Here is a 24,239-nt window from a genome sequence, read left to right as displayed (position 1 = left end):
CATGAAACTCTTATCTCCAATTAACCATCAAAAAGCTGGAGGTAGAGATATGGCTCAAGTGGTGGAGAACCAGCTTTAAGAGAAAAATCTAAGGGACTGTGTTCGAGCTCTAGCATCAGCATGCATGCATGCACACATATGCATGCACACACACACAATCTACTAGAAGCCAGACATCAAATTTTTGTCCCATAACACCATACAAAATTAAAAACTGCATTTTTCCCCTTAAATGATTTTTAAACAGTAAGTCAGCTCAGCTTCTTTGTACCTCGTTTCTGGATGAAGACTCTGAGCAGGGGATTCGCGCTTGAGACTGCTTTGCAGAAATTATCATCATTGTTAATAGGTAGCAGGTCCCCGTGCACATCTGCATAGCCAATCGTCACTTCAGTGTTGGAGATGTGATGGGTATGCACAACCAGTTGGTAGAAATCTTCAAACTTCCCAGGCTTATGACGGTCCAAGGAGAACCTTCGGAATTCAGCTCCAAACTACACAGGAAGACACAGGGACAGGTATAAAAACAGAGCAAGTAAACCAGGTAAAAGTGCAGTTTGTTCACAAAATAAACAAATAGTTACTAAGTCTCTATGAGGCCCTGGAGACAGAGTGGCCAGTAGGTTGTGTTCTTATAACTGACATGGAGCAAACAAGAAATTATTAGGCAGAAAGAGGGGCATCAAAGAAATGGGAAGGCCCTGATCAAGGAGCAGATGCCTTGACCACACTAATCAGGGATAGCTCTTTGTCCACACAGGCAAGATCCTAAGTGTGGGACTGGACGGTCTTTTGGGCTCAGCTTTTTGGAAAAGCGGCACTACAGTCTATTGTAAATCCAGATGTGCTACAGGTACCAATGGGTCATACCAGGAAAACTAGAGGAGGCTGAGAGCTGAGAATCCCTGTTTGAAGCCAGCTTGGGCAGCAAAGTCTATGACACTCTTACTTCCAATTAACCGAAGAGACAGAGTGGAGTTGTAGCTTAAGAGGCAGGGCAGCCCTCTAGTGAAAACAATAAGGGACAGTGACCAAGCCCTTATTTCAAATCCCAGAACCAGCAGACAGACAGACAGACAGACACAGACGGACAGACAGACAGACAGACACACACACACACACACACACACACACACACACACACACACACACATCGGGAGGTAAAAGATAAGGGGTCCATTTTAATCTCTCAGGCCAAATAGCCTTGAAGCAGGGCTCAGAAAACTCAAACAGGATAGAAAGTACCCTTTTGCACTTTTTAATAAGGGAAAAGTGAAGCTCTTACAGATGTTTTAAAATTTAATAAAAATTCTGAGCCAGGCACGATGGCTCATGCCTGTAATCCTGGCTGCTCTGGAGGCTGAGATCTAGGATCAAGGTTCAAAGCCAGTCCTGGCACAAAAAGACCTGAGACTCTTATCTCTAATTAACTACTAGAAAATGGTAAGTGGCGCTTGGCTCAAGGGTAGGGCGGTAGCCTTGATCTGAAGAGCTCAGGGACAGCGCAAACAGGCTAAGTTCAAACTCCAAGACCCACAAAAACAAAACAAAACAGCAACAACAACAACAACAACAAAAAAAAAAACTTGGTGAATTGATCTTTTATTTATTTATTTGGTCAGTCTGGGTGCTGTCCCCGAGTTCTTTTGCTCAAGGCTTAGTGCTCTACCACTTTGAGCCACAGTGCCACTCCCTGATTTTTATTTTTTTTTTGCCAGCCTTGGGGCATGAACTCTGGGCCTGAGCACTGTCCTTGGGGCTTCCTCAAAGCTAGAGCTCTACCATGTGAGCCACAGCACCACTTCCAGCTTTTTCAGTGTGTGTGGTACTGAGGAATAGAACCCAGGGCTCCTTGCAGTCTAGGCAAGCACTAGGCCATGCTCCCGGCCCCCTTAATTTGTTTTTAATAGGATTGCTTGTCTTTGCTGATACTAGGGATTGAATTCAGGGTCTTGCACTCTTACTTGGTGTCTTTGCTCTCAAGTCTGGTTCTTTGCCACTTCTGCCCTCCCCCCCCCAACTGGCTCACTGTAGTTAAGAGTCTCCTCACCTTTTCTGTTCAAGACAGGAAAGTCAGATTTAGCCTCTTGAGTAATTAGGATTTCAGGCATGAGCAACTAGCTCCCAGGTCTAAAACTTTTATTTTATTATAAAATAAAATTTTTTTTAAAAAAGACCGTTTGGGAATACTGTCAATAAGTGAATATAAGACACAAACTATCACAACTGATAAAAACAAGGAGATAAAATTAGAACTTAAAAAAAAAATCCTACCTGCTCAGATACCTTTCCTGATGTTCTCTACCAAATGTTTACAAAATTAATACCAACCCTTTACAAACTCTTTGAAAAATAATAGCAAGGCCAGTTTTGCCTTGATACTAATATCACAGAAAAACCTAAGTACAGATGAATATTCATTGTGGAGAGTAACAAATATTCTCAAAAAAAAAAAAAAAAGAATACAAGCAAGCCAGGCACAGTGGCTCATGCCTGTAATCCTAGCTACTCGGGAGGCTGAGATCTGAGGATCGCGGTTCAAAGCCAGCCCCAGCATTAAAAAGTCCACGAGATTCTTTTCTCTAAGTAAGCACTAGAAACCCAGAAGTGTAACTGTGGCTCAAGGGGTAGGGCAGAGTTCAGGGACAGGACCCAGGCCCAGAGTTCAAGCCCATGACCGACAAAAACAAAAATTAGGAATAGACAGAAACATGCTTTTCCTAACAGAAGGCTTCAACTAAAACATCGCAAATAACATACTTAATGGGTAAAGAAGACTAATTTTCCCTTGAGATAAAGAACAAACATGAACATCTACTTTCACATATTCTACTTCACTTTGTCCAAAGGCTCTACTGAGAACAATCAGACAAGAAAACAAGAAAATCAGAGTAGGAAGGAAGATGTTACAACATCTTTATTGGACAGTACATTCTAACACATGGAAAATAACTCAGAAGCTAATAGTAATTTATTAGAGCTAATAAATAGGGTCAGTATGGTTGCAGAACACAATATCCATACACAAAGCAAAACTTATTTCTATAAAGCAGCAATGAACAATCTTAACATGAAATTAAGATAACAGTTCCAAAGTTTAGTAGGAGGGGCTCACATCAATAATCCAGTGACTAGGAAAATGGAGATTGGAAGAACAGTGGTTCCAAAGACTGGCTTGAACTGGGAGAAAATGAAGGAGGGGGTAATAACACTGTTCAAAAAGAAATGTACTCAATGCCATACTGATGTAGTCAACATCTTTATAATAAAAATTAACAACAAAACAAATCAATACCAACGTCTGCCTTGACAAAAAGTTAGTGGGGAGCTGGGCATGGTCGCTGACGCCTGCAATCCTAGCTACTCAGGAGGCTGAGATCTGAGGATCTCGGTTCAATACTAGTGGGGGCACTAAAGAACATGAGACTCTTATCTCCAATTAATCACCAGAAAACCACAAGTGGGGCTGTGGCTCAAGGGGTAGGGCGGCAGCCTTGAGCTGAAGAGCTCAGGGACAACACCCAGGCACAGAGTTCAAGTTCCACAATAGACAAAAAAAAAAAGGAACATATATATCTCAACATCAAAAAAACTTGGTCATGGTGGTCCAGCCCCAGAACCCACACTATGAGGGAAGCAAAGGGAGAAGGATTGTGGTCCAAGAACTACAATGGGCAAAATGTGGATAACGTATTAAAAAAAAAAACCCACCTCAAGTACTACAAACAAACCAACAAACAAATGAAAAAACAAAACACAACCTCTCTCCAGCATGTGGAGATCTGAAACAGATCTGAGAATCCTGGTTTGAAGCCAGTTAGGTAGGTGAGTCTGTACCGAGACTCCAATCAACAATTAACTACCCCAAATAGCCAAGAGTGGAGCTGTGGCTCAAGTGGTAGAGTACCATCTTGAGCAAAAAAGCTGTGTCCAAACATTGGGTTCTTGATTTATACCTAGTACTGACACAAAAAAGAAAAGAAAGAAAACAAACAAAGCCTATTAATTTATGATCAACTGATGTTTGATAAAAATGTCAAGACAATGCAGTAGGAAGGAGAAAAAGTATTTTCAATGAATTGTGTTAGGAGAGTAATGTACATGTATAATACAATGATTTGCACACTTATACCACAGGCAAAAAATAATTTAGAGTGGAGACTAAATGTGAGAGGTAAATTTATACAAATTATAAGAAGAAGAATACATAGAATTCAATTTCCATTACTTAGGTTAGGTAATGATTTCTTAAGTATGCTCTCTAAGATGTAAGTAACAGCAACAACAACAAAAAACCCATACATTAGAATTACAACTCATACATTAAAACTTAAAATTTTTGAGCCGGGTATCGTGGCTCACACCTGTAATCCTAGCTACTCAGGAGGCTGAGATCTGAGGATCAAGGTTCAAAGCCAGCCGGGTCACAAAAGGACCTGAGACTTGTATCTCCAATTAACCTCTAGAAAATGGGAAGTGGGGCTAGGCTCAAGAGTAGGGTGGTAGCCTTGAGCTGAAAAGCTCAGGGACAGCGCCAAGGCCCACACAAAACAAAACAAAACAACAACAAAAAACCCTTACAACTACTGTGCTTTAAAGCATAGCATCAAGAAAGTACAAAGAGGGTCAGGAGTTTGGCCTAGTGGTAGAGTGCTTGCAAGACCCGGTTTCCATGTGGTACCACCACATACATAGAAAAAAGCCGGTAGTGGTGCTGAGGCTCAAGTGGTAGAGCTCTAGCCTTGAGAAAGTCCAAGGACAGTGCTCAGGCTCCGAGCTCAAGTCCAGGACTGGCAAAAAAAAAAAAAAAAGAAGAAAGAAAGAAAGTGCAAAGATTATCCTGGAGAGACAAGTATTTGCAAATTAGGCATCTGATAATGAACTCACACCAAGAATATGTAAAGGACTCTTAAAAGCAATAATAAAAGGACAAGCCACCCTATCAAAAATAAGGGGAAAAATGGAATAGGTACTTCTTCAGAGACATACAAATGGCTAATCAATTAATGGAAAGATGCTCAGCATCATTAATCACCAGTTCAGTGCAGATCAAAAGCATCCCAAGTCATTGCTATGGTTTGGATGGCTATGTGTTAAAGGCTTGGCCCCCAGGGTAGAGCTAGAGTGATCTACTGTGAACTTTTAGGAGGTGGAACCTAGCAGGACTTCTTAGGTCACTGGAGGCATGTCCTCAACAGGGACTGTGGGACCCCAGGTTGGTCCTTTTTTGTTTCCTGGTTTACAAGGTAAGTAGTTTGCTTGGCTCCATGTTCCATGATGTGGTACCTTACATGCTCCAAAAGCATGATCCTCAATGGAACATCCAGAATCATAAGTCAAAAATAAGCCTTTTTCTTTATAAGTTAATGGCCCTGGTTATTTTATTATAGTGATGAAAGCTGACTCATAAAAATGTTATTTCACATGGACTAGGATTGCCATACTAAAAATAATAATAAAATGTTAGTAAGAATGTGGAGTAATCTTAATTTTCATACATGTTCATAGGAATATAAAATGGTAGAACATTTTTGGTAGTTTGGCAGTTTCATTAAAATGCTAAGCAGAGTTTCCAGATGACCTAACTATTTTCCTTCAATGTATATAGCCAAGGAAATGAGTTCATTGGTCCACAAAAAACTTATGTGTATGTATATGTTTATCTCCAGGTATTATTCAGCCATGTAAGGGAATGGAGCACTGACCCATGTTATACCAAGGATGAAACTTTATAGGCTATCCTAAATGGAAGATATAGGACATAAAAGACCACATATTATATGATTACAGTTACATGAAATGCCCAGAATAGGTAAATCAGAACAGACAGACAGAAAGTCTAAAAGTGTTGCCATGGACATAAGGAAGGGAGACATTAAGAGTGGCTGCTGCCAGGAGTGTGGCCTAGTGGTAGAGTGCTTGCCTAGCATGCACAAAACCGTGGTACCACATACATAGTGGTAGAAGACTAGCCTTGGGAAAGTTCAGGACAGTGTCTAGGCCTTGAGTTCAAGCCCCTGGACTGGCAAAAAAAAAAAAAAAAAAAAGCTGCTAATAGGCATGGTCCCAAGGTTTCTTTCTGAATGAAGAAAGTGTTTTAAAATTAAATAGGGGCAATGACTACACAATGCTGTGACTATACTACAAACCACAGGACCTTACAATTTAAAGGTGTAAATTTTATTCCAAGTTAATTATACCTTGTAGACTATTATTTTTTAAAAGGTGTTTATTTCAAAACAAAAAGTCAACTGAAAGCTGATTGAAAGCCATGTTCAAACTGAAGAAAAGTACTATGCTAAGGAAGCTTTGAACCCCACAAGACTGGGGGTCTAGTTCCTGTTACCAGTGTACCATCAAGTAGAAGATGAGAAATTAAGAGCACAGGGAAGACTGGGCTCTATAACAGCCAGACCTTCCAAAGGAGGCACAGGACATGAGGGTTGATCCAACCCAGCTGGTAGGGCAAGCTTTTCCAGTTTGAATGGGTACTGCAGTGTAGACGGCAAAGAAGGCAGAGGGCAGTGGCTCCAAACAAGGTAGAACTTGCCCTCCCTCACACACTTGTCTTTATGGAATCCTAAAGTTCCTCAGGCTTCTTTCTCCAATTCAGAAACTAAAACTCTCTATGCATGGTATCTCTGGAGTCACAGGGCTCTGGTAATGTCTATTTTTATCATATCAATCTAGCCCCAAAGGAAATTTATTGCCATTATTATGATTGTTTCTTGCTTTTAAGATTAAAAGTTATTACATGTTAAATTTTCTTTTTCTTTAGACATCCAAAGGGACATCTAAATTTAACATATGGTTAAAAAATTGACTCTGTGCAGAAATACATTTGATATAGAGCACAAATGGTTCTGAAAAGAGCCATTTTTGTCTAAAAGAAACAGAAATGCAAAAATCCTTCTGCTTGCTTGGGATGTCCTGAGCCTTGATTCAGTACTGGCAAGCTGTCAGCAGATCTAGGCTCACAGTGATGGGTGTGCATTTTAAAGTACACTTAGGGCCTAGAGTGTGGCGTAATGGTAGAGTGCTTGCGCTGCACGTATGAAGCCACGCATTTGATTCCTCCGTACCACATGCACAGAAAAAGCTGGAAGTGGTGCTGTGGCTCAAGTGGTAGAGCACCAAGAGAAAGCTCAATGACAGTGCCCAGGCCCTGAGCTCAAGCAAAAAGAAAGAAAGAAAGAAAGAAAGAAAGAAAGAAAGAAAGAAAGAAAGAAAGAAAGAAAGAAAGAAAGAAAGAAAGAAAAAAAGAAAGAAAAAAAGAAAGAAAACAAGCAAGCAAGCAAGCAAGCTTGCTTAGCACTGTTCATGCCCTCATTTAAATCATAAGCTTTCCAGCTGGAAATTTCTTCTAAATCCCTTCTAAATCACTTTTTCTGATAGCTCAAAAAAGTGGAGATAATTATCCAGAGCCACAGAGTTACTTCTAGGTTAGAAATAAAGTCTGTATTTCCTAAACCTTCTCTGCCTACAGAACAAACTGGAACTAGTAGCCAACTGCAGTTATCGTTTGAATAGGGTTATAACCACACAGCCTTATATTCAAAGGGTATCCACCAAACTTTGCCTGCCATGGTTTTGAAGTATCTTTCAAGGTATTTTTTATATAGAAAGGCAAGCACATGTAGACTGTATATCTTCCTTTTTTTACATAGAAAGGTAAGCACACATAGACTGTATATCTTCTCTTTTTTCTTTTTTCTTTTTTTTTTTTTTTTTGCCAGTCCTGGGCTTGAGCTCAGGGCCTGAGCAATGTCCTTGGACTTTCTCAAGGCTAGAGCTCTACCGCTTGAGCCTTAGCTTTTTTCTATGTATGTGGTACCAAGGAATCAAACCCGGGTCTTCGTGCATGCTAGGCAAGCACTTTAACCACTAGGCCAAACTCCTGGCAAAAACGTATATCCTTTTTTTTTTTTTTTTTTTGCTAGTCCTGGGCTTGAGCTCAGGGCCTGAGCACTGTCCTTGGACTTTTCTCTTTTTTTCTTAACCATGGTATCAAACTATTCATGCAGGTGCACCCCATACTTTTCTCACTGATTTCTTTATTGTTTATTTGGTCATAATGGTGTTACAGAGAAAGAACTATAATTTGTAGATGCCCTCAAACTTGAGAATTACTTCCTTTTTTTCTTCTTTTTTCTTTTTCTTTTTTTTTTGACAGTCCTGGGGCTTGAACTTAGGGCCTGGACACTGTCCTTGGGCTTTCCTCAAGGCTAGTGCTCTATCACTTGAGCCACAGCACCACTTCCAGCTTTTTCTGTGTATGTGGTACCGGGAAATAGAACCCAGGGCTTCCTGCATGCTAGGCAAGCACTCTACCACTAGGGAGGGCATGGTCCTGGTCCCGAAAATTACTTCTTGAGAAACATAAAGTCACTCCTGGCCTCTAAGGGGCACACAAAGGCGCACACCATCTGAATCCTCTATATCATACTGATCAGAAAAGGCCTGCTGGAGAGCCAAAGATTAGTGAGTAGTTTTCACTAGCCTGAATTGGCTTAGTGGCCAAGCAAACTACAAGCCAGCACGAATTCAAACTTTTTAATCCATATCACAAATGGCAGGGTTGAGCCACAACTCAGCAATAATTGCAAGTATACCTCAAACCTTCATTGATCTAATGAATTAAACCTGCCAACCAACTTACAATTAAATCTCTGGAACTTTCTAAACAAATTGCCTGAAGATGTCAGGAAACAAAAGGACAGCGGGTCCCACCAACCCTGTCCTGTGCACATACATGTGCCACTCCCTCAACTCATCTGGAACCTGAACTGGCCCACATGCTAGCAGAAACAAAGAGGCAATGCTTCAAAGTCTGACAATTGGGTGACTTAAAAACAAAACCATGTGACCATAACTACACCTAGGAGCTGACTGAAGGTCTTGGGGAGGCTTTCCAAATCACTCAAAAAGGAAATGTAGTGAATCACTGTAGCCAATCCATTTGTTTTTGGCTAAACTTCAGTGGGAGCCTAGGGCTGCAAACAACAAGTTGTGTCCTATACTACATGCATGCTGCAGACAGGCACTGTACTGGGAACATTCAGGCTTCTTACCACATCCTGACCTTCAGCAGACCAGACACTAAGAAGAGAACCTCTGAGAAATACCATTTGAAAGAGAGCAATCTAGGAATCACCAAACCACCAGGGCTAAAAGGCTGAAGACACTTCACCGACGTGTCCCTTCGAGTGACACATTTCTATTTTAACTTTTTCAAACCACAGGTGGTTATTTCCTGAACTAACTCTTTCCCATGCTTTAGAGTCCTAAAAGGGAAATGTGGTATCCTTTTTTTTTTTTTAATCACCCACTGAGTATGGTGTACGCTTCTGTACAAAAGCATGGTGTACAGGTGCTCAATGAAACATTTACTCCATGAGCAAGTGAGTAAACAATGGGCTACGTGATGCCATTTTCATTTACCTAACAAGCATAAACATGACAGAGGCACCTCTGTCACCAGATGCCACCTTGCATGCTTGGGGCATTATAAAGCACCCTGAAACTTTGGGGAACCTGAACCTGTGCCCTTCTAAAGAGGTAGTGGGTAGCAAACAAGCCAAAATGCAGTATGAGAAAGTACAAGCACCAGGGGAAGAGGCTCTCCAGTCTGAGGCCACATGGGACACAGATGGTCACAGCACCACAGCCACCTTGTCTTTCAGTTTCCTTCCTACAGCCAGGTCATCCTGATAAGTCTTGATTGCCAGCACTCCCAGCCTGCTTCTCTGGGAAAGACCCAGGGCCTGCTGGCTAGTCCTGCTCAAGGACACCTCCTTGCTCCCTGCAGACTGATGGGCTGCTTTCCATACTCCACCTAAGGTGAGGCCCACCTGAGTCCCAAAGAGGCTCCAACAGGGAAATTCTTGCCCTCTTGTTAGTCCTAGTCCCAACATGGAGCAGGAGGTAAATCAACACTGTTGGGATGGCATTTGCTTCATTGTATGTCAAAGATGCACCCGCGAGGAAGAACAAGAGCACAAAGGTGGTTCTGCATGTGGACAGGTGGCAGAAACATTCTGATGTGGGCCTCAATGTGTCTTCTCTTGAACCTAAGGGGTATCTGGGCCCAGACGGACCCACAGGAGTCCTTTTCTTCTTTAACACTCAATACATGCAAGATGAACTCTATCAAGTCAGCTCTCTAGTTCTAAGGACTGCAAGCACTCTATGGTTCCCAGCCTACTAGGACCTCTAAGATACGCTGGGAAATGCAATCCGTGAGAGAGAGGAGGAAGCCTGGATAAACTTCCCTCACCGCTACTCCTCTGCTCTGAAGCAATATCCTACCTACATTCTACCCTAATCTCAAGCCTCTCACAGAGTTCTCACTGTTATCCTGGATGACCCTTTCCCTCCTATCTAGCCTGTTCTGCAGAGTAGAGGAGCTACTATCTTGACATGAATTTACATTGAATGAAAGGGTCTCTCATTCTCCCATACATCAATGATGGTACAGACTAAATCTGTGCAACAACATGGCTTCCAGAGCTACCACTCCACCACTGCAAGGCCCCAAAGTCCACCCTGACAAGGCCCCACCCTGCATAAATCCCACCCTGGCTCAGGGCTCACCCAGCTTGTGCCTCACCCTATACAGGCCCCAGCCTGTAAGGCCAAGGCCCTTACTCAGGTCCCATCCCACAAGATGAGAACAAACTCAGGTTATCAGAAGCAATGCTCATTGAAATACCTACAATGAAAAGTGGGAACAGTAGGGCCAGGAGTTTGGCCTAGCATGCACGAAGACCAGGGTTCGATTCCTTGGTATCACATACATAGAAAAAGCCAAGAAGTGGTGCTGTGGCTCAAGTGGTAGAGCTCTAGCCTTCAGAAAGCCCAAGGACAGTGCTTAGGCCCTGAATTCAAGCCCCAGGACTGGCAAAAAAAGAAAAAAGAAAAGGGGAGGGGGAACAGTAGCAAAACATAAAATAAAAAAAAAATGAAACGGTATGTTCATAGACAGAAATATTATGAAGCGAAAAGAATAGATGTTTTAAAAAACAGTTAAAGCCGCAGGGAAGTCTTTATCAAATGTGAGGACAGATTATAACGCTAAATGTTGTGATCCTATATAGGTCAAAAGTTGCTTTGGCACAGCATAGCAGAAAGATGTAAGGGTAAGGCTGGAAATCCTGTCTGAGACAGAAGTCTAGCAGATCATGAAAGTAGCCTGCTGGGCCTAAGTAGGTTTTATGATATACTTGTTCCTGCTCCTGAAGATGTCCTTGAGTCAGCAACATCTGTGGTCCAGGGAGCCACTGGATATCAGACTCCAGGCCTTAGGCGACTAATGTGCCTCCTTGTAAGATATACCAATCACTGTACTTTGAAGACTGAAAACCAGGGCAACAACCTAGTAAGCATCTTGTTAGTGATAGATGTATGGGCTGGCTTTGGGTATTTGTCTCAGAAAAATTCTAGCCACGCCTGGCTATGAGCTGGAGGAGTAATGGTGCTGAATAAACAATCCATCTTCCCAGGACTGAAGTCTTCTGCCCAGCAGGAAGTCTAGCAGCAACAATCACACATGTGAAAGTGTGATTACAAACTGATGAACATTAACAAAAGACTGAAGAACTCAGGTCCTAATTTAAAGTGGGTGTATAAGAAAAAGAAGTAATCCGCTGAGATGAGGAGGAAGGTCAAGGATAAGCAAAGGGAACCTGGGCAGCCCTGGGACAAAAGCAAAACAAGCTTGACACAGAAAACTCTGTCATATAGGAAGTGATGCAGAGAGACACAGCACAGCTGATATCAACATGTGCTAAGACCCTGGAATGTCTCTGACTCTCCCACTACTCATGAAAGTAGATCTTCCTCCAGAGGAAAGAGGGCGTCCTATCTCACTCCCCAGCTGTAACCAGGCACAAGCAGGGATGAGACTTGCCTTCTACTGTTGTACTGCTCAGGACACAGTCTCTGTTGGGAAGATGATAGAGCATGGACCATAGCCAAGTCCACATCTTTCTTGGCTGTGAAGTGGGTATATAAGCTTCCTTAGACTTCTGAGTGACAAAACCAAAGAGTGTGTGCATGCACCTGGAAGGAACTCTACATAGGAAAAGATTGCCATGGGTCTGAAAAGGAACACAGTCTGCCATCCCAGCAAGGTATTTGCTAAAGCTTGGGACTCAGCAGTGGTGTGTTACAGGATGACTTCCTGGAAGGCAAGCTGGAATCCTGTTTAAAACTGGGCCACAGGCCATGACTCAGGTCGGGTGGGGCCTGGCCCTTCCTGTCCCCCATCTACCCACTGAAATCCAGAGTGATGATAGCACAGCTGTTACACCTGTAGTACTGCTTGGACTAGCAGTACATGGTACACAGACTTGCCAGAGTAGATGCTGGGCAGAGAGCCAGATCATCTGGGCCCAGCTTCCCTGTGAGAGGGGTCAGACCTGGGCTCCCGCTCAAACACGTGCTTTATCCTCTGAAATAAGAACTGCCATGGGGCCAGGTGCAGTGGCTCACACCTGTAATCCTAGCTACTCAGGAGGCTGAGATCTGAGGATAAATGTTCAAAGCTAGCCCCGGCACCAAAGAACCTGAGACTCTTATCTCCAGTTAACCTCTAGAAAACGGGAAGTGGGGCTTGACTCAAGGGTAGGGTGGTAGCCTTGAGCTGAAGAGCTCAGGGATAGTGCCCATGCGGACCTTAAGCCCCATGACCCACCCAAAAAAAAAAAAAAAAAGAACTGCTATAGCAGGCCTCTATAGGACTGAGAATGTAGGTCCAGTAGATATGACAAAGTGACTGCCAGGTAGCCTTCAAGAAACAGGAAGAGAGTTCTGAAGCAATGACAGGTATGGACAAGAGGGGCTGACAGGTATGAACAAAGTAGAGCTGCTCAGGAAGTGGACACAGGGCACAAAAACTCTGTAGAGCTGGGAAATGGCCTGGGTACAGTCATGGGTGTGAATACAGCTACTCATCTGTCTCTACCTCTCTGACACTTTTCTGAAACAAATCCATAGCTGGAACCCTGGCCCACAAAAGCAAAATGTCACATTCCCGCCTGTGCTCATGATACATGGAAGAGTCCAGTAGGTGGTTCTCAGGCTGGGAACTGCTGAAGGGCTTAAGGGGTACAGGTTGGGTCAGGGTGACTTATAGACACAGGTTCAGGCAACCCAGTCATGTCAGGAATCATCAGTCTCTAGAGTCAACACACCAAGCTCCAGTCGTGTACTGTAACTGTGAGGAATGTACTGAACATCTCTGAACCTCCTGGATAAACAAGAGAATGAACACATTCCTCACAGGCCTTCTGGAAACCCTATAGGACATGAGGGTGTGCCTATGCTCACATAGTGGGAAAGGAGATGCATCCACATTCACACAGGGCTGGGGTGGGCGTGGGGGGACTTGCACAGTGCAGAGGGTGGCAATACCTCCCTGCTCTCACAGGGCCCTCATCCTCTGCAGGCCCAGAGAAGTGAAGCCTCACAGGGATGCCGCTGAGCCCTCTTGGAGAGCCAGATTTGTAAACTTCAATGGGCATTTATGGCCTTACATATTTGTTCTTGCTTATGCTGTGGGCTAGGCATGGCCCCTAGTCAGCTGACCCATACTTCCTAACTTCAAAGAAGCCTGGTTTCTTAGGTCTGCTTGTCCCTAACATTGCTGAAGAAGGCTATTCCCCAAGGCCATCTAAAAAATAAAATAATCTTATTATCCATGACAGACAAGAACCTGCAGCTCTGTGAGCTATCCCCCACATCTGTTCACTCAGTAGACCTATGCTGAGTGATCTGCCCATGCTATTGCCTCAGGGCCCACTGGTGCTGTGGCTCCTACACGGGAGCTTGTGGTGGTGTTGCAGAAGGAAGTGAGTGAGGTACAAGCCTGCACCCACAGTCTGTACTCCCTGTATCACATAACAGATATATAGTGCCCAGGGCCAAAGCACAAAGCACTCACAACATGCTCATGGAAATGATCAAAGTTCTAGGCTGCTGAGGAAGGGAATCTCTCAGGATGCAGGAGGCCATTTAGGAAGCCCAGCCCAAAGCCCACATCCGGGAGATACAGTGGAGGGAGTAGATGGACACTGACCTCAGAACAGACAGGTGTTGCCTGTTTCCAGGAGGTAAATGCACGGATCATAGACTAGATGGTGCAGGACAGTGTGGTAACTCAAAATATGGACTCTAACACACATGGCTTAGTAGCTCTGTCATAAATTTATGGCCTGGTTGAACTTTAGGACCTTGTCTCCACAGCAGGGAAACTGTTTATGCTGTGAAGAGTCATGAGCAGTAACAGAAACCAATGTGCCAATTATTAAGCATGAGGTCTGGAACAAATGCTGCCCAAGACTATAACCACTAGATTTCATGGACACTTTTGAGAAGACACCACACCCCAGCACTTTCCTTCACATGATATTTCTGGGTGACAGCTTCTCACATGGGCCTCATCAGTGAGGGGTCCCACAAAAGCAGGTTCCAACTAAGCACTAAGAAGTGCTAATTCTGGGCCAGTCAGTGTGGTCACTGCACCTCAGTTCCCACACAGCCTCATCCCAATGAGGCATGGGTCCAACAAAGCCACACATCTAGGAAACAGTAGGTACAGGCAACTACGAGGTCATGGGAAGACCCTGTGAAGGTTCAAGGAAGTCCATCTCCTGAGAAGAGGGTGGAGTTTCTTCAACATACTGCTTCTTACCACAGTAGCACCTTGACATCTGTGGCTACTGTCTGCTAGACTCACAGGTCACCTTCCAGCAAACAGCATGGTCATGCAGTTTCTATATTAAACCTAGTGCCTTGAGGTGACCAGGATTCCCATCCTCAGTACCAACCTCTCAGGTCCAGTAACCTCTTCCTGCAGTGCATCTACTATCCCCTTCTCGTTCCTGCAGAAGTACAGTGCTGATGGGTCCAAAGTTGCCTAAGGTCACAGGGACGGATGCATCTCCTCTGCCTCATGAGGGACTAACCTGCAGGCAGAGGAGTTTGTTTTGACCCATGGCACTACCTTTCTATTTCAGATCAGCAAGGGAGTGGGACCAGCATAGCAGCTGGAGGGGGAAACCAGTGGCTCAGGCCAGGGAGAACAGGATTCTAATACTACTTCCATTTCCAAATTCCCCACAACTGATCCCCTAAAAACCAACAGCATATACAGACTCCAAATTTCTGTCACAGCTTCTCTGAGGGTCTTTCCACAACTGCACATGTCTCCCTGAAAGCCACCTGAAAGGCAGCATTCTGTTCCCAGGTACTGTAGTTCTGTCTTGTCTTAGAAGTAGAGGCAGAGAGGGATCTGTGTCCAAGGACTGCATGATTCATGATCTACCTTTGATAAGCACAGTGATGAAATAAAATAGAAAATAAATGGTATCTCAACAGGCAAGACTTCCCACAGTGTTCTTCTATACTCACAAGGCACAGAAACTCAACACCCTGGAGCTTGTGTGTGTGGAGCTTCCCGAGGCAGCCATGGCTTACCTTTGCAGGGAAGGCTGGGTAGAAGCTCTTGGCTCTACAGGCTTCTATGAGGCTTCATATGTGAGGCTGCTATGGGGCCTTGATTCCCCATGCACAATTCAGGTTCTCTTTGCAAATGAGGACTGCGCACTTATACATTGACTTGGCACCACAGAGAGATGCTCACTGATCTGCCAAGTTGTGTTTAGACTGGTCCTCATTCGTCTCATGTCCCAGTTTGCCCTACAACCCACCCCCCCCAGCCCAGCACAGGACCCCTGCAGGGAGCTGCTGCTGTGGACTAATGGACAGCTAATGAAATGTGGAAAAACAATCATTCAATCATATGATCAAGTGAAAAGCTATAATGGCTTCTTCATACATTTGCAGTGGGAACCCTAAATTCTGCCCAACGAGAAACTAATTTACTTTATTAATAATCTCAACACATAACTTAATAAATTTGATTCACATACTCCACAACTCCTAAGCCTCCTAAGCTCCCATCCTGCTCCATTCTAAATCCAGGAAAGTCACCGTCTGTGTACACTAGGGAAGGAACAGTGATAGTGCCAAGTGGCAGTTGATTAAGATCACCCTATCAGCAGTGTGTGTGTGCCATTTACTACCAGAGGAACAGTACCATGGAACTGGTGAAGGGTATTCTGTGAGGTTCCTAAAGGCATGTGCCATCCAGGATATGGACTGTGATGTCTAAGACAACCATGCTCACCAGGGCCAAATGCTGGAAACATACACCTTTTCCTCAGAGAAGGAAACAACAGAAATAAGATCCAGAGAGGATATAGCAAATCACACACATTAGGCCAAATGGAAGACCTCCACTACAATGGCACCACCACAATCTGGTACTGTCTTGGCTTGCTGGAAGGTCACTGGATGGACTGGGGAGGGAGACAAAGTAGTAATTTAATCTGGGCTGAGCCACACAGGAGGGCCGGTCCTTTAGGCCCTACACTACACTAATGGAGTTTGTAAACTCTTTAAGCATCAAAAGGCCTCTTTTTCTCTAAATAACATGCTACACTACAGAATAGCAGAGATGCTGAGGGTGAGTGGAGTGCACCTCTCGACCTAGATGCCAAAAGCAACAGGAAAGGGATGGCAGACAAGGGAGGGAAGCTGAACCAGGATGCAAGAAAGCCACAGCTCTTCCTAGGAGCCTGTGAATGCTAGAAAGGAACTGGTGGTACTAGGAGGCCAGGCAAGTGGGTAATGCTGAATCTGGAGATGCAGAGCTGCCAGAAACATAACAGTAAGTAAACCAGGGGACAGACATCAGTGGAAATAACAACATGAATTTTTACTATCTTATGTTTCTAGTTTGTTTGGCTCCTCTTCTCCCAGCTTCCACCACTGCCCCATATATTATTTGCTTTTCCAGGCACAGAGGGGAAAGACTAGTGCCTCTTTCTGTGATGACCTAATCCACTACAAATCAAGGATCTGCTACCTTCTTCAAAAAAGTATTTTCTCAGCCTAGCACTGGTGGCTTATACCTAATCCTAGCTACTCATGTGGCTGAGATCTGAGGGTCTAGGTTCTAAGGCAGCTGGGACAGGGAAGTCCGTGAGCCTCATCTCCAATAAGAAGAAGAAGAGGAGGAGGAGGGGGAGGAGGAGGAGGAGGAGGAGAAAGGGAGGGGGAGGGAGTAAGGAGGAGGGAGTAAGGAGGAAAAGGAGAAATAGAAATAGCAGCAGTGGTAGCTGCTGCCATCAGAAGTGGCACTGTGGCACTGTGGCTCAAGTGGCAGAGCACTTACTTACCTTGAGTGAAAGAAGCTCAGGGGGCATTGCCCAGGTCCAGAGTTGAAGCCCTAGGACCATTAAAAAAAAAAGGACAAACAAAATAAACTATTTTCTTGAATGAAAAAAAGAAGTGTGGGAGGATACAAACAATTCTTCAATGTATACATGTGAAAATAGAACTAAGAAAATTGAGGGGATGGGTGGGGTTGAGAGAGATGTGGAAGAATGATGCAAGGAGTGACACTACACAAGACATGTTGCATTGTACTTGTAACCTAACAAGGCGAACTGAGCTCCTTTGTACAGCTACTTAAAGATAATAAAATTTTTTTAAAATCTTAAAAAAAAAGGGGTCTTGGCCGGGAGCGTGGCCTAATGGTAGAGTGCTTGCCTAGCATGCACAAAACCCTGAGTTCAATTCCTCAGTACCACATATACAGAAAAAGCCACAAGTGGTGCTATGGCTCCAGAGGTAAGGTGCTGGCCTTGAGAAAGTCCAAGGACAGTACTCAGGCCCTGAGTTCAAGCTCCCGGACTGGCAAAAAACAAAAGAAAAAACCTAACAGACCCTTCCTCAAGCAGTATTTACCAGGAAAATCTAGTAGATCTAATTTGAATTTAATTCATTGAACACTGATTGAGAACTTAAATGCTGGATGTTTAAGTTTTTTCTTGAAGCATATGATGGAAGTACACAAGAAATGATACCCATGTTGAGCATGCTCAACCTGATACACATGTGAGTGAAGGATTAAGAAGCCCCCAAAAAGGAAAAACCATAGCCACTTTTAGAACTGATCTGAGACCTGGCCCAGAGACCTCATGACAGGTATCCTTGACTCTGTAAATGCAGAAAATAGACAAGGGTATCCCAAGAGGCCAAACACATTGACTAGTCCTGCTGGATAGTCCAGCAGAACCTGGACTTGTGGATATCAAGACAAAGTACCCTAGCACTCCATCCAAATCTACTCACCTGACAATGGTGGGGACAGGGTCTGCCTTGTAGGCCAGCATAGACTTCATGCCTAACAAAGAATAGCTGCTCAGTAAAAGAGTAAATAAACATTTGGATGGGGATAGATGGGGTCAGAGTTTTATGAACAGCTAGCTACTCAATAAAGGGCGTTCCTTGAGACTTTGTAGCAAGATTATTCTATTGTGGTTTAGAAAGAAAGGAAGGGGAGCCTCAAGGGTGGCCTAGTGGTAAAGTGCTTGCCTAGTATGCACAAAGCCCTGTGTTCAACTTATTGGACCACATACACAGAAAAACGCCAGAAGTGGGGCTGTGGTCTCAAGTGGTAGAGGCTATGCTCTGGTCATGAGTTCAAGTTCCAGGACTGGCAAAAAAAAAAAAAAAAAAAAAGGAAAGAGGGAGGGAGGGAGGAAGGAGAGAGAGAGAGGGGCGGGGGAGGGAGACAGAGTGTTACTACTGCTCAATGTCCCTTGTATACAATGGGGGCAATAAGCCAGCTAATCCATCTCACAGGTCATAACAAGGATCAATGAACCACAATATATTTGGAATGGTCTGACATATCTGTCAGATATGATGGGGAATTAAATAGATTAAGAAATGTTCAAGAATACAACCTCTGTTCAGTGTGCAGTGTCCAATCTGAATCATGCTCTACCTCCCCAAAGAGCCCAGGTCACCCCTGGAGCAGAGCTCTGACCTGACATATGCTGGGAAGAGAAGCTGGTGAGGTACAAAGGAGCAGAGCACGTCCCTCAGGTCTCAGGTTCATCAGACTATTGAAATCTCTTGAGAGGAAGTGACAAACTAGTAAACATGTGAATATGACACAGACAGAGCCAACTGGAAAAGTCTAATCTGGCAGGTTCTGGTGCTGTCACTCTAACTTCCCTCCTATCTGCCTCTAAAGATCTAGGATACACTTTAAGAAAAGTCAGGATTTGCTGGGCGTGGTGACTCTCACCTGTAATCCTACCTACTCAGAAGGCTGAGATCTGAGGATCAAGGTTCAGAGCCAGCTGGGCACAAAAGGACCTGAGACTCTTATCTCAAATTAACCTCTAAAAAACAGGGAGATGGGGCTTGGCTCAAGAGTAAGGCGATAGCGTTGAGCTGGAGAGCTCAGGGACAACACGCAGGCCCAGGAGAAGAGTGGTAGCCTTGAGCTGAAGAACTCAAGGACAGAGCCCAGGCCAAGTTCAAGCCCCATGACCCACAAAAAAAAAAAAAAAAAAAAAAAAAGAAAAGAAAACTTGGGACTTGCCTCTTTCCTTTGTGCTAATTCTAGATATGATTTGCAGATTAGAGTTTCTAAGACCTTGAATGGTTGCATCTCCCAATTCCTGATATCTTTCCCTTTCTAAAAATGGAGATAATTCCAGTCCAATATCTAAAATGCCCTGAGCCTCGGTTAGTTGCAGTGTCTCAGGATGTTATGTCACTACAGGCTTGACACCTAGAGAGGTAAGAAGCCATCTGGGGACAGTGACACCTTCAGTGCCACCCTGGAAGTCTTCTCTGGTTGTGATGTTCCCAAATCAAGCCACCTAACCTGTTTAAATAAATATATGCACAAATACAACAAACTAGAACCTCAAGAGGGTGTAGCTGATATATAGGTGAGTCAAACCATGTCCAGACAGTTCTAATCTGGTCCATGGGATGCAAGTCTCCAATTACCCACAGGGAGGCCTAGACCTGGCTAAGGATCCATACCACGTGTGCCCCATGCTAAATAGAAAGGTGTGTCCCTGAAGAACTGTGGTGGCAAACAGTAACCTCAGCCAGAGATAAGGTCTTGGAGACCCGAGGAGACATGCTGACACAGAACACTGTATGCGTAGCTGCCCACAGAAGAACACGGACAGCCAAGCCTCCAAGGTGATCTTTATATGCAAATCATCCCAAAGGGCCTATTTTAATGCCTGGGTTAAGCTTCTCTTGGGACGGGTACTACAGCTGCTCCAGAACTGTCTACACAGGGAGATTCAGCAGGATGAAAACCTTTAGTATGTTATTCTCATAGATACTACGGGCACACAGAAGCCTCTGTTGTGTCAGCAATGACCTTGAACTTGCCCCAAACAGGAGTCTGGCACAAGTATCAAGACAGATGCCACAGAGGAGCAGAGAAGAATTGGACATAGAGACCTTGGCTTGGAGGCTGAGTCTTAGAGATAATCAGGTGGGCAAAGCCACAAACCCTGGTTTAGGGGTACACAGCTAAGCTGGGTAAGGAATGACACCCCAGGATATGGAAATGAACTTGTGGCAATGATGCATCTGACTCTGGGGTTGCAACATGGCTGGGATGGGAGGACTGGTGTTCCTTTAGGTCTTTCAAGCACAAACAGATAATCATAATACTGAGTGAAAGGTCTTAATGGCAGATGCTTTCCATCTTATCAAATGAAAACTCATCTCCATTACTCTGTCCCTATATCCTCTCCCAGCACTGGCTTTTCTGCTACCGTTTCATGGTGGCCCAGGCATATTTTCTTCTTCCCCAACCTGAAACAGTTTCTTTTACCCACCTGCACTGTCCTGGCGTGGGTCTTATGAGAAGAGGGGCAAAAGCTAAAGGTAAGTGGGAAGAGCAGCCAGAATCAGGTAATCAGAAGTGTACTCTTGGTTTGGGGGAGACATGAGTTGCTGACATGAGGATATCTGGGGCAGTTTGAGGATGTGAGCTCCAGGTCCCTGTCCCCTCTGCACACTCAGCTGCTCAGGAACTGACTGTCTATGATGGATGGGTAATGACAATTCTGAGAGAACCAAGAAAGCTGTCAGACCAGGTATCTGAAAATGCCACCAGAGGGGCTGGGAGTTTGGCCTAGTGGTAGAGCGCTTTCTAGCATACACAAAGTCCTGGGTCCGATTCCTTGGTACCACATATATGAAGAAAGCTGGAAGTGGGGCTATGGCTCAAGAGGTAGAGCACTAGCCTTGAGGAAAGCCCAAGGATAGTGCTCAGGTCATGAGTTCAAGCCCCAAGACTGGCAAAAAAAAAAAAGAAAAGAAAACTTGCACCAGAACCTCATCTGAAGCACTAAATTCCACCCCCCATGGCTGTGGCATTCTGTATTTTTTTAATATGCCCCGCATTCCTTAACTCATTTCATTTTTGGAGGTAAATATCCATTATAATACCCATTTTACAGATGAGCTATCTAAGGCTCAAACTTGCATTATGTTCCTGAAAGCACACAGCTCCCTGACTGCTGTTTCCCCACAAGCAAACCCATAGTGCTACTGTGTTACATCTAAGTTACATGCAGTCCTCACTGTCAAGAAATGTTGCCTCCTGCACTGTGACAACAACCCTTCTGCAGACAGGGACTCTATGGTAACACAAAGCAACTAAAACGGAGTGAATGAGAGAGTGTGTACAACAGAAAAAGCCAAAACCCTCATGCTTAGTGGCTACTGTATGGAACTGAAGAGATCAATCACTTCAGCCTTTTATTAGTTTTTGTAGGTCTTTCCTTCACAATCAATAACTGAATTGTATGTGAGTGTTTGGGATGTTCCTGGCTCCAGAAAGGATATGGGACGTTTGGGGGAAGGATAGGATTTTACTAGAAATGAGGAATTCAGAAAAAATATCCCCTCCTCCCAAGATGAGGCAGAACCCCTGCAATTCACTGCAATAGGCTTGAAATGCACCCTTACTTTGGGACCTCCGGACTCCTTTCCATCCTCTGCAGACTCCTTGAAAATCTTACACAAAAGGACCCTTTCGAGTTGGTCAGTAATCCAGAAGGATATCCTGTCCTCAGATCCTGGGACAGGGTCAGGTCCGGTCAGGTCAGGACCCTGGTGGGTGGTCGGGTGGCCTGGTCCCTTTCCCACCCATCTGGCAGCTCTGCCATGCCTTGGTTTACTGAGATGAGGGAAGCACAGGGCCATTTGGCTCCTAGGCAGTAGTCAGAAAAGGACTAGGGCGACTCTCCCCACAGGACCTCAAGAAACTGAAGTTGCTCCTCAGCGGGCAGGGTCCTCCACTAAGACCCACCCAGACAAAAGTGTCAGTATCACGACTGAAGCCTCCCCCGCAAAGGGCAGAAGCGCCAGATCCTATCCGCCAATTACCCAGACGCGCACCGAGACCCGCGTGTTGGGGCACGCTCATGCAGAGCGCAGGCAGCGGGAGGGGCTGGGGCGTGCCGGAGGGAGGGAGGGGGTGGTCTGGGTCTGGGCCCAGGTCCCGGGCGCGCCCAGTAGTGGGTAGTGGTCGGGGTGAGGACGCGCCGGCGCCTGGCCCGGGGGCGCGCCGGGCGCCTGGAGTCTAAGCTGGGGGTGCTCCTGGGAGAGATGTCTGTGTAGGGGCGTGCGGGAAGGGAGTGGGGTGGCTCATTTAGGCCAGGGGCAGGCCTGAGGGGTCTGGGCTGAGGGGTGCGGGCGCGCATGGGGCCTCGTACTCAGCGCTAGGTTGGGGCTGGGGGCAGGACTTGGGGCCCGGCTCAGGGGGCCAGTCCCAAGGATAACAAGGAGGTGGTGCGGCCAGGCCCTCCTTCATCCCAGGCCCCTAGAGGCCCCACTGCGGCCTCGAATCCGAGCAGCCCCCAGCCCTGATCGCCCCGGAAACGCGGTCCTCCCCTCCGGCGTCTGGCGCACCCGGGTCGCCTCTTGCTCGTGGAACAAAAGAGTAGCTCCGGGAGCGGGTCCCGAGCGAGCACTGCCTGTCGGATCCCCGGGCCTCCGCAGGACCCCTCCTGGCCAGCCGGGCTTTGTGTTAGTGCTGGGCGCGGGAAGGACGGCTGGGGACCCGAGCGCGCCCCCGGGACCTCGCGCAGCCCCGAGCGGCGGCGCGGGGCGCTCGAGTTCGAAAGTTGTCCCGGCACCCACCGCCCCCACGTTGCGCCAGCCTCCCGGCAGGGCGCCCCGCTCATCCTCCCGGGGAAGGGCCCGGGGACTTACCTTGCTCTTGACTTCCACCGCGCCGCAGTCGTAGAAGCGCAGGGTCTGAGACTTGTGGAAACTACGGTTCATGATTTCGGCCCCGCTCAGCCTCAGCTTCGCCCTCGCGGCTCAGGGGCCACAGAACGGCTCTAGGGGCAAAGCTCCCAGCCGTCTTCCCGGGCCCCGGGCGCCAGCCCCCGGCCCGCGCTCACTCGGGTGCCCCGCGGCTCTGCGTGCAGCGGGCCGGAGCTGAGCTGGCCGCGCGCCTCCCGTACTCCTGGGGCCGCGCTGGGGAGGAGCTCGCGCGGTACCGCCCCGCGCCCTGCCTCCCCGCGCCCCGCCTCCCGCACCCGCCTCCTCGCGCCCCGCCTCACCCTCCCCGCCTCTCCGGGCACCGCCTCCCCCGCGCCCCGCCTCTTTGCACTCCGCCTCCCCGCGCCCCTCCTCCTCCGCGCTCCGCCTCCCCCTCCTCGCCTCCCCGCGCTCCGCCTCCCCGCGCCCCGCCTCCCGCGCCCCGCCTCCCGCCTCCCGCGCCCCGCCTCTCTGCACTCCGCCTCCCCGCGCCCCGCCTCCCGCGCCCCGCCTCTCTGCACTCCGCCTCCCCGCGCCCCTCCTCCCGCGCCCCTTCTCCCGCGCCCCGCCGCGATCCCGGGAAGACTGGTATTAGCCAAGCACGTTCCTTTCTTTGTGATTGCCGAGACGAGATGAAGAACCATTTCCGACTTGTCCAGGGCATGCGATTTTTAAATTTTTGTTTTTATTTATGGCTCAGTGTCTTTGTCTTGGCTGGGAATACTAAGGAAACCAGGACTTGATTGCTAAGCAGTCAGCACTAAGGGCAGATTCTGAGTGGTCTGGGATTTCATGGTAGCGACCTTCCAAGCAACCCAACTTAGGCCATATGAAAAGGGCACGAGAGGGTGAGAAAGTACCTCTCTGTAGACATTTTTTTTTTTGCCTGTCTTGGAGCTTGAACTCAGGGACTGGGTACTGTCCCTGAGATTCTTTTGCTCTAGGCTAGCACTCTGCCACTTCATTAAGTGCCTCATAGGAAACACGTTTGGAAAGCTGAATATATGAATACGAGCATAATTAATAATCGTTTTATCTCCAGTGTTTACATTTTATGTAATGAT

The 24,239-nt window shown here is 46.2% G+C and overlaps 1 protein-coding gene across 1 annotated transcript in view; it reads right to left on the bottom strand.

Moving 5' to 3' along the window:
- The window catches only part of Pard6g (par-6 family cell polarity regulator gamma), a 55,402-nt gene extending 32,093 nt beyond the window's left edge, over positions 1 to 23,309 (bottom strand). Inside the window, exons 1-2 of the mRNA XM_090352932.1 lie at positions 23,122 to 23,309; positions 272 to 494 (exon numbers count right to left, since the gene is read on the bottom strand). Of these exons, the coding sequence (XP_090209058.1) occupies positions 272 to 494; positions 23,122 to 23,193 (295 nt within the window). The 5' untranslated portion in view covers positions 23,194 to 23,309. The remainder of the gene's footprint in view (positions 1 to 271; positions 495 to 23,121) is intronic.
- Positions 23,310 to 24,239: the final 930 nt, after the last annotated feature.

The sequence above is a fragment of the Megascapheus bottae genome, chromosome 19, assembly GCF_031878675.1.
Source record: "Megascapheus bottae isolate mThoBot1 chromosome 19, mThoBot2.hap1, whole genome shotgun sequence".
Classification (NCBI taxonomy): Eukaryota; Metazoa; Chordata; class Mammalia; order Rodentia; family Geomyidae; genus Megascapheus; species Megascapheus bottae.
This window is presented reverse-complemented; position numbering and strand designations above follow the sequence as displayed.